At 42.9% G+C, this 10,717-nt stretch overlaps 1 protein-coding gene across 1 annotated transcript in view; it reads right to left on the minus strand.

The window, feature by feature from the left end:
- Positions 1-1,934: 1,934 nt before the first annotated feature.
- LTK (leukocyte receptor tyrosine kinase) overlaps positions 1,935-10,717 on the minus strand; it is a 98,692-nt gene continuing 89,909 nt past the window's right edge. Inside the window, exons 27-29 of the mRNA XM_085305528.1 lie at positions 9,180-9,314; positions 8,285-8,375; positions 1,935-7,556 (exon numbers count right to left, since the gene is read on the minus strand). Of these exons, the coding sequence (XP_085161654.1) occupies positions 6,786-7,556; positions 8,285-8,375; positions 9,180-9,314 (997 nt within the window). The 3' untranslated portion in view covers positions 1,935-6,785. The remainder of the gene's footprint in view (positions 7,557-8,284; positions 8,376-9,179; positions 9,315-10,717) is intronic.

The following is a 10,717-nucleotide window of genomic DNA, read 5'->3' on the forward strand; positions in this document are numbered from 1 at the left end:
TGTTATCACACATGTGAACCTCTTGTGCCAGTGCAACTTATTTTTTAAAGGGAGAATGGGTGTTTGAAGCTAAAAACTGATGCTTAAATATCAGAGGGCAATTTGACACAAACTTTTAGAATGACTGTTCAGTTCTAGTGGAGAACTAGAAACCAGTAGCTTTAAAAGAACTACTGCTGCTGGTACCTGGAAGGATGGTTTGCAGTACAAAGTCTTGGGGAAAAACATGGGAAAYGATCCATTTTTGAGCAGTAGTTGCAAAGGCTAGGAAAAAAAGACGACCTCTATTGGAAACTCARTTTAGATCAGAAATAGCCCAAACATGTTTGTTTTGAAGTGGCCCTTTGGCTTTTCATGGGGTTAGAAGGGAAGAAGCCACAGTCTAACATTCTGCTGCTGTTCTAGAAAAAAAAGAGTAGGAGGGAGCTTTTAATTAGCAAACTACAGGTACAGGACTCCAAATGAGGACTGGAGATAAAGGGGCTGGAGGCTCTGCGCTCGTGAGCAAATTACCACAGGGTAAGTAAGTAAGTTGGATGTTTTGACTTGCATCAGGTGTCCCAGAGTGCCTGCCCTGGGCACTCCCTTGCTTGTGTGAGGAAGCAGCATAACCTTCTTTCACTGTGGGGTACGTTACCTTGAACAAGCGGCCATCTGCTGAAGCATCAGTGATGCCTTTGCCTAGACATTTACCGTGCAAGAGCTGATGCGTGATGACCAAGATGCTTGGCCACATACGAGTCCAAAACACAGCTCTTTAAAGCCTCAGCTGAGATACTGCCTCTCGCTGGAGACACTGAAAGKACCTGTGTTTCCGTGGCATGGTGACGTGTGCCGGCCCAGAGGCTCTTTGGTGCTGTACAGCTAACCTTGACCTGGAGTGCCAGGATCATCACTAGTTAGGTGCAGCAATGCTCAGTGCTGTAGCTGCTTCATTCTTGTGTGAATTTAGCAGTAGGACGAATCTCCCCAACTTTGTCAATGACTTGCTTTTTTGGCCTTTACAGCTATCTCCTAGGCCTCAGTTCTGTTCCTGTTTCACAGATGGGCATAGTACCTGCTTACCTCGCAGGAATGGGGTGAGGCTGTACTTCGTTATTGCTTGCAAGATGCTGTGAGATTCTTTGGAGGATGGTGCAATATAGAAAGAAATACACAGTACATTGTCTACATTAAAAATCATGGGTGTTGTGGCCCCACAAGGATATAAATCTGGATGAAATTTAACAACAGTGGTACAAATCAAATCACTGTTCATTTTACACAGAAGAATAATTCACTTAACATCATCTGATCCTATTCTATTCTAGAGAAAGATTTCAAAGGGAGTTGGACCAAACCCCTAACTATCTCAGTAGGCTCTTGCTTATCTTTTTTTGTATTGCTGTTGTTATTATTTGTTGTTATTAAGGTACTGAGATCAAATGGCCTGTATCATCCACAGTGCATCCGTTCTGAACACTACAATGCAATGCTGACCATGGTCACTTTTGATATTGACTGTATTGGTTGAGTGTTTGTTACTCCGGAGTGTGTATGCTACTAAATAAATGAGACTGGAGGAAAAAAAAGATAAACTATGATTTGGTCATGGGAAAGTTATTTCTTTTCCTCAAGATTTTTATTTCTTTCAGTGTCTCTTGTGCTTTTAGTCTTCAGCATCTAGTATTTCCTAAAGCAAAACTGGCTCAAAGAAATCTAAAACCAAAACTCATTAGGTGGGGTTGCTTGAGAACCTGATTCACACAACATTTGACAGCTTCCATAGAGGTAAGTTCTGTCTCAAAAAAAAAAAAATCTCAGTTCTTAGTCTTAGAGTAAATCAACAAAAAATAGCACATCGAAAGGTCCTTGCTGTACTCAGAGCAGCTAACGTCCACAGGGCAGCCTCACCTGAGTGCAAAGATTGTTTAACAGAGACGCACACAAATAGCCACCATTGGTGTCTCTTTATTTTGTGTTGCAAATATAGAAGTATGCATTTGTCCAACTTTAAATTGCATAGAAGCAGGCATCTCATCTACACATGTACAGCAGTCAACCAAAACGGTAAGTTGGCAAGAAGTGCTGCCGTGTTCAGAGGTAACGACAAATCAAAACAAGTCACTGAAATGAAGAAGTCAGGTGACAGTAGTGGATAGTGGTGTCTCCCCTAAGGTCGCTGCATCAGCCTGGAAAGGGCAGGCAGCCTGGAGGAGGGAGAGGAAGGCCGGGTCTAAAGAAGAAACTTTGTCTAGCCCCAGCTCTGCTGCTCAGGGACGTGAGGAGCTGTGGGCCCCGGCTGACACAGCTGTGTTGATGCAATTAGGTTGGGGAAAACCATACTCCTACCAACAGAATTGTCTTTTTCCTTCAGGGTGAGGAGGAAGCAGGTGTTGGAGGTGGAGTAAGTTGTACTTGCTGAAGCTCGTAATTAGTTATGCCTGCAAAGCTGTCTTAGTGCAGATCTGCCTCCTGGCAAATTAGTGGAGAACTTACTTTGAGGAAAGAGTTGGTGAGAAGGGGACACCTTAAATCTGTGCACAGTTAAAAATTATGTTTAAAGGGAAAATGAAGAGGCAAAACATCCTAAAATAAATGAGGACAGAGGAAAAAAAGATAACAAAGAAATCAGAACCAGAATATCAGCAAGAGTGATGAGAAAGCAGAGAAAAAGAAATTGAAGTTCGCATTATTGTTTGAGCTTGTGTTATAAAATTCCCCTCCTTACAATGTAGGTATGAGGCTCTATAAGCAACATAAAACTATTAATGCTAAGACCAGAAAAAACATATAAATACACACATAGCTACTTAAAAATAAGTTGAGGTTACACTATGTTAAAACAAAAAGACTCATTTGTAAGAGTAAACTATAATATTCCTATAGGTGGCTGATTTTCCTGGGTGTGTGTGTGGGGGGGAGGTAGTGTTGGAAGACTTCTCACATGGATTACAGGATTGAATTAATCACAAACCTCCAGTTTATGTTATTCCTCTCTGGGAGGAGGAAAAAAAATTCTTTTTTTTTTTGTTTTCAATTGCCAAAGTAAGTGTTATAGTTCTTAAAATGTGAGTTTACTTTTCTCTTACTCATTAAAAAGTGTCACCTTAAAAAACAGTTTCAAGCAGAATGTATTTTGAAATGCTAGAACTTGGGCACTGTATGAAATCTGTGATTGTGCAAACATCCATTAAAAATTCATTATTGTGACGGATGTTAAGAAGCAGCTAAGAGATCAGATGATACACAAATAAAATTCTTTTCAGGTCAGAGATACATGATAACTGTGCAGACAGAAGATAGGTGAGCTATCTTTATTTCCATCTGAGGGAGTTGAGAGCTAAGGTTGCTAATTCGTATAAAATTCCTAATGCTTTCTTTTAGTGCCTATGGAATATGTGCACATCCATGTTCTGTCTTGTTACAAGACACCACCTCTGGCTCAGTAAGTCCTTGAGCTACACGCTGTTGTAGACCAAACAATATTTACAGGAAATAATCACCATATGCTCACTCTATTCTTATCTTTGCCTTTCAAAAGTAGAGATAAGATACTGGGCTGTATAGAGTTATAATAAGCCTGGCTCAGTGCAGCTTTTCCTATGCTCTTCCTATAAATAGATACTTTGAYTCAACTACTCAGTCAAAAACATGTATGTTAGCCAAAGCGCAGGACTGAAGAACTTCGGTTTTATTCTGAAAACGAGAACTGATCTGCAGACAAGCCTGCGTATGGCATCGGTGAGTTAAAGGAACTGTGGTACCAGCTTTGCTCTTCACTCACTTCCCACTGTGTTACCTAGTTTTAGCACTATTTGCCATTCTAAATTTTTGCATTAAGCCAAGGCAAGTGCTATGTATGGGGAAAACAAGGCTGGCTCAAGCTAGGTACCATAGGGATGGCAGGGCTCCTACCTGCCTCTCACTGGAATTTTAAGTGTATTATGTGGAAAAAAAAAGGAGCTGCCTTGTGCTTACTAGCTTATAAGAAGTCTGCAGACGGAAGGAAAGGTGGTGCACGTCTGAACGACCCCTGACTTCCAAACAAKGCAGTATTTCCCTCCTCACCATCAACCCCCCCCCCCACAAACTGATGGCTAAGGTGAATGGAAAGCGGAGTTGTAACTGGCCTGTAAAAGCACAGGCACGTCCCCCACTGCTCTGCTCGGAACGGAGTCTGTTAAAACTGGGTGGGAAGGTGCTTCAGCGAGACCGCYGCTGCAACTGCACTAAACCCCTGCACTCTGTTAGGAGCTTGCCTGTCACAAATGCAGAGAAGCAGGGGCTGAGCTGCTGGTGCCTAGGAGCAACAGCTGGAGAGCAGCTAGCTCACCTTYGGGCAAAAAAGCTGCTAGGGCATGAACTATGGGACTAACATAACCTGAAAGGAAAGGATGCTGAAGAGGAGCTGGTGTTACTCCATTTAGCTGAAAATTTTATTCTTGACTGGCAGGATTCAGAGCCGGCCAGCCAGAGACACGATCAAAACCTGCGTGTTAGCCTCTGCAAGCGCCAAGCCTGATGAGCTGCCACCTGCTAATCACCTGGAAAAAAATGCACTGCCAGAACTCAGTGGCAAGACCTTGCTCACTGTGCTTCATCTAATCAGGCTGCACCAGCTCCTGGCGTATGCGAGGATAAGCAATGAGCAAACCACAGAGGCAGACGGAAGGTGAAATGGGAAGGAGGGCGAGAGGCAAGGGAAACCACCTGCCTTGGTTAGTGAGCCCCTTGGTCCCCAAACCATGCCTGGGATTCGCCTAGGCACAGACAGACACCTCTGTTCTGCCCAGCGGTCATTGCACAGCCTGGAGGTGTGTTTTTTTTTTTTTTTTTTTTTTTTTTTTTTTTTTTTAACCCTACCATAAAGGTCATTCCTGGGAGCCATCTTCACCAGACAGGTTCAGAAAAGAGTTTATACACCTACTCATTCTAAAACCAAAGGTCTAAGAATAGCAGAAGCTAGAAACAAAGTCAGACAGACAAACCAAAAACCTGAGTTGAAGACACATTTCGCTGGCAAACGATGGAATCAGACTCTTCACACGGTGCTTTCCTGTACCACACATCAGTAGCATCCACTCCTGAATGATGCAGAGGACATGAAGGGTGTATTCAAAGCAAACCTTCTGACAACCCGCGTCTTCAGACTGTACACACAGCTAATCACTACACATGAAGCTTGTGCCACAGCACATCTCCTCAGCGAGGAACCAGGCGGAGTCCAAGACAGACATCTCCGCATACAGCCGGATCATACGTGAAGGCAGCAGGTAATTTTGAAAACTTTTCTAGCCTTGTACTTTGCACTCAGGGTTTTAAGCAGTGGCATCTCTGACTTGTTACACTGCTCTASGTTTTCTGTCATTTCCTGTTCTCTTCAATCATCAATGCTCCTCTGCTTTGGTAGGTTAGCAGTGCAACATTCAGGCGTGGGACATGGACAAAGTGCTTCTGAGCTAGTTTAGGCTTATACCCAATGATTCACCTTTTCAGTCTCCTTGTTTTGCAGGATATTACCAGTTTAGAGCCTAAACAACAGGACAAAGTCTTAGAAATAATCTCTCTTCAAAACAAACACCACCYACCTTAACCAGCAGGACTGTATGCTTGGAAGTGAAAAAACAAAAAAACCAACCAAAAAAAACCCTCCAGCCTGCTCAGGTGTGTGAAGCCAACTAATAGTTTAGCTTCCCCAGAGGGCTGAGCTGTTCTGCTTTGCTGTGTAAGGGGTGCTGTTAGACAGTGGTCGTATTAAACAGCTTCTCCTTCACTCTGCCCCTCATTGGCCTTACCCTGTTAAATGCATCTGCAAAGAGTATGAGTAAAAACCAACAAGAACTCCAGAGTACCACATGCTACACAGTTACCCTAAAAATTTCAGCTCAATACTTAACAACATAGCACAGGAAGTTACTGCTGAATACCAAAGTACTTACTTACAAAAATGAAGTTCATTCCAACTAATGTCCATTAAAAGAAGAGGAAAGTCTATTTCTCACCATACCATGCAGCTTGCTATTAGGCAGAAAACTTCTTGCCCCTTCCACGCCAGGAGCTGGGAGGAAAGTAATACCCTGAGGCAAGCAGCACATTTTTTTTCACTATTCAGAGGGACACCATCACCTCCACCAACTGTTTTTTCAATACTGTATTTGTTTTCTTCTTCATTGCTTACTTTCAAAACACACACTCAGAGCTTGGATTATTTTCATCTTCCCTACTGCTTCCAGTTTGAACAGCAGCTTCATTTTCATCTTCTTCACAGAGGCTGCTAAGAAAACAGGTGCAAATGTGGCTGCTATTTATTTATTTCCCTGTCAGAGCACGAGTATCATTCATAAGTCAGCAGGACTGCACAAAGCTCTAGGGAATACAGCAGCCTTGGAAAGTTGGTCGCTGCTGACCTAGCCTGCATTTTTGGTTTCTTAGGTCAGAAAGAAGAACAGCCTGTGTTGGTTATTATTTCCATCCAAATGTTGTGGTTGGATGGTAGGTCCGTTTCTCTTTCACCTGAGCAGAGGACTCCTTTCATTAGGTATCATATTCTGAATCAGCACAGCAATGCCATTGCTCTCTACAATTCAGCAGAGGCACCGGTTCAGTGGAACACGTCTGATGGACAGAGACAGAAATGTAACTGTCTTCGAAGATCTGGAAATCCAGCAGGTAGGAGGAGGAAGCAAAACATTGCTAACGTAGTAACACCACTCATCTGAAGGAACTGGAGTGGAGGATGTAAGTGAAAAAGAAAGCAGTTCAAGTTTGCCCTTCCAGACACACACGTTCCCTGGAAGAATCTTTTATACTGGTGTAACACTCAAGTCATCTGACAAAGACAACCCAGAGTCCCTCTCTCTTGATGTTTGCTCTGGTTCAGAAAAAGGCTTCTCATCTCTACGCAGACTGGAGCTCCTTAGTACAGCTGCTCTGGCCCCTGCCAAAGCTGATGACTGGTGGTCAGTGCTGTAGCACATATCATCATATGCATAATTTACATTGCCGCAGGGAAAACTCTGGAGTTTCACCAGTTCAATACCACCAATATCCAGGTGAGGGCAGTTGCTTCGACTTGGAGATGCTGGAGATGCCCGAGAACCAGGAGAAGAACTACAATTCCCATCAAAGCCTGAATCTTCTCGCTCAGGAGTTGCTTTGAGCTTGGAGCTGGGGCGACAGATGTTGTCTAGCACCCATGATCCATAGGTTGGGTTCCAAAGATTTTTGGTTTTGTTCTTCAGTCTGTGAGTTGGTGGATTGCTGAGCTCCAGCTTCTGGTTTGAGCTCTGCTGAAACCAGGACCCGTTGCTGAAATCGCTGAGGCAGGGCAGGCTGGGCCCTCGAGCGGTCCAGTTGCCCAGGTTCTCCACTAGCAGTTCTTGTGGACATTGTCCAAGTTTATGCCCAGTGGGCCGGGCGTCAAGTGTTTTAGGAGTTGTCTGAGGTGTGAGAGAAGGGCTTACCAACAGGGGCACAATCCCACTGGAAATGCTTGGGCGCATGACTGTGCTCCCTTCATCCTCTGGTGCTGGGCCACACTCAATGGGCAGCTCAGTGTTGATCACATCAGGGTCCTGAAAAACAGAGGATTATGCAAGAGCCTGTTGCACCCTGAGCACCTCCAGGGTGCCTGTCACAGATGCGTTGCTAGAGAAACACCTATGAGAGTAACATGCTTTTGACAGGGCTTATGATCAAGTTTGGGCAATATTCCTGCCCAAATGCAAGTTCATACAAGCTGCCACATGCCATCTACAGAATGCATTCTGTTAGAGCTTGCAGAAGTGGAAGGGCTTCCTTTGAACAGAGGCTATGTTTTATTGAAATCAACGGCTAAGCAGGGGTCACCAATATGTAATTTCTCTCTCTCAGGCAAGTTGGATCCAGCTGTAAAATGCTACTAGGTGGTGAACTCACTGTGCAATATCTCGTTCCCTCCTGCCTCCACATCAGTTCAGCCATGGCTTTCAAAAAACATACCAGAATACGGGCCTTGAAAGGGACAAGAAATTCTTAAAACCTTTTCATCACAAAATTAAGGGAATTTTGTTACTGAACAAGGAAGGAACTGCTTGAACAGGAACAGTACAATCCCACTTTGGTTGGGCTGAAGATGGGAGAGCTACGATGGACACATGGGAACACAAATGAAAAGACCAGTTGAGCCAAGACTGCATTTGGGAGAGTAGTTAGATCAATCTGTCCAGAATCTTAATCTTCTTGGTTTGGGCACTAATGCTAGTACCTTTGAACAGTTGGGATTCCATGGATTATCATCCACTGGGATCCCAAAGACCAATACCTGTGTGCAGTATTTGATTCTTTCTAGGATGGTGGAGAAGTTTGGTCGATACTCTGGGCTGTGTTGCCAGCACTGTGTCATGATCCGGTACCTTGAAACAAAACAAAAACAAACAAACAAAAAATCAGTTAAGAAAGATAATTATGAAAAATTGTTTCAGTATGAAAATATTATGGCTTTAAAAGATCTGCACTCAGCACCAGGCCCCAAAGAGGAGAGCAAAAGTGGACACGTCATTCTGCATATTCAGATTGTGAGTCACAAGGGGATCACAATTTAAAGCAGATCTTGTGGTGCTTAAAATCTGTGTTCAAATGGCAGTGGCTCAACAGAGGTTCTGTAACAGCTGGGAAATAGTTGGGGCCATCACTAATCCCTGACTGCACTGATGACACAGTCTTTCAACTGGAGCTGTGATGTACATGCACAAACTCTAATTTATCTGGAAACTCCTATCAGCAGGGAAACACTGGTGACTCCTGGCACAAAAAGGCTTTAGAACACCCATAACTGGGTTATCTATTGTTAATTTTATGTATATTTATTGATGCAGACAGTTGCTGGGTTACCAGGTCTAAAACCTGAAACCCTCAGTTTACATACAGAGCTAGTAGGAAGTCAGTATAACATTTCTTTGTTTTCCTATTTACATTCAGGAAAGATCATCATTGGAGGTAAGCTAGTTAAGTCTCCCACTCTTGCTTCTCTGGGCAGAAACAACCAAAARGGGTACTAATTTGTGGTATTTACATCTTAAGCTTGTGTTTTCAGGAAACTGTAAGTTAATTGGGTAATTTCTGCTGGCTAAATAGGGGTGGGGGGGAATCTAGTTACCTTTGACTAATCTTTTTGATATTCCCTATCCCTTGGCTTGTGGGGGTGATGAAATACTTACACAGGCCCTGGGCAGTTCTTTGGTGGATCCATTCTTCCTCCACTGGTGACAAATTCCAGCACTTCCTGGTTGGTTTTGCAAGGGTAGGGCATRTAGCCTAGAGAGAAAATCTCCCAAAGCAGCACACCGAAGGACCTGTGTCAGAAACCAGCCAACAATGCCAATTTGGTATCTATCATTTGTGCTCGTCACATCTGGCACGAAGCTGTTTAGGTAACACCACAGCAACAGCCCTAGCCAGCTGGCTAGTGAAGCTCTAGGCCAACCCCAGCAATAGGCAATTAGTTTGATTATGAATCAACTGATAAAAAAAAAAGAAAGAAAAGAAAAAAAGAAAAAAAGAAAGAAAGAAAGAAAGGAAATCAATCAAAACCCTTGCTCAAGCTTCAAAAGTAGCTTTGCAGAGGTTTCAAAATATTTGAATAACTCTGAAGTTGTTCTCTCTGCTGCATTCAGAGCATCTTTGAAATGTACTCTGTTGCTACATAAGGTCTGATCAAAAAGAACCATTGGATCTTGCATAGAGATTCCTATCTCACTTTGAAAGACTCAAGATATTTGAATAAGTGTTTGAAAACAGGATGCTCAAGAATAAAAACAAGTCAGAGACCTCTAGTGAAACTGAAAGGCAGTACATTTTTTTTTCACGATATGGTTGCTCTCCATTTTCATATGTCATCTGCAGGTCTGTTAAGCAGTACTACAGAAAATACCTGATGACTTTGACCTAGGGAAGTTAAGGGAAGTTCTACCAGGACTTCTGCAGGGTCAGAATTTTAAGAGTCACTATCTCTTGGAAAGGTTAAGAAATTTCCAGTACATACGTGTTACTTATAATAGCCAGTTACAGGAATAGTAGACACTTTCCTTCAAAATCTTCAGGGCTGGCTACTCCCAGCTGTGCTCTTATAGGCTATCCCTTCTCTTCTGGTATCACTGACAGCTTCAGGAAACTGGGTCAGTGTGGCATATAGAGGAATGTCTCAGTACAGTACACTGATGAATCTACAGTATAGGGAGCGAGGCGTTCTTGAGCAACTGGAAAGCTTCTGTTCTCCAGCACATTTTCATGAATGTACTAGTGTTGAGGGGGTGCTTATTTTAAAGAAAAACCAGATTACACGAGGAACGGATATATAAATACTGTTTCCTCAGCAACCAGCAAGGACTTCTGATTAGATCTACTGTCATTTTGTATACAACAGAAACATGATATAAAGGAGTAATCCCGGCAGTATAGAGAGAGTCATTTACAGGATATCCAAGCAGGGCTTGTCACCAATAGAAACTGAGTGGCAGATACTGACGATTGAGGGAAGTTTCTGAGAGTGATTTTTATGTATTTGTCTGAATCTTAAATTGAGACTTGCTGGGAATCTAAACTACACTTATAATTACCCTTAGATGATAGTCTGCATTTATGTATGGCTATTTTAATGCCATCCATTTACATCAGATTTTTCAATTCTCACTCAGAATTCTGTAGCTATGCTTCTAACTGAACATAGAGGAATGATTTCTTTCTTCTTCTTCTTCTT

The sequence above is a fragment of the Rhea americana genome, unplaced genomic scaffold, assembly GCF_003343005.1.
Source record: "Rhea americana isolate MKP2758 unplaced genomic scaffold, rheAme1 scaffold_102, whole genome shotgun sequence".
In the NCBI taxonomy this organism is placed as follows: Eukaryota; Metazoa; Chordata; class Aves; order Rheiformes; family Rheidae; genus Rhea; species Rhea americana.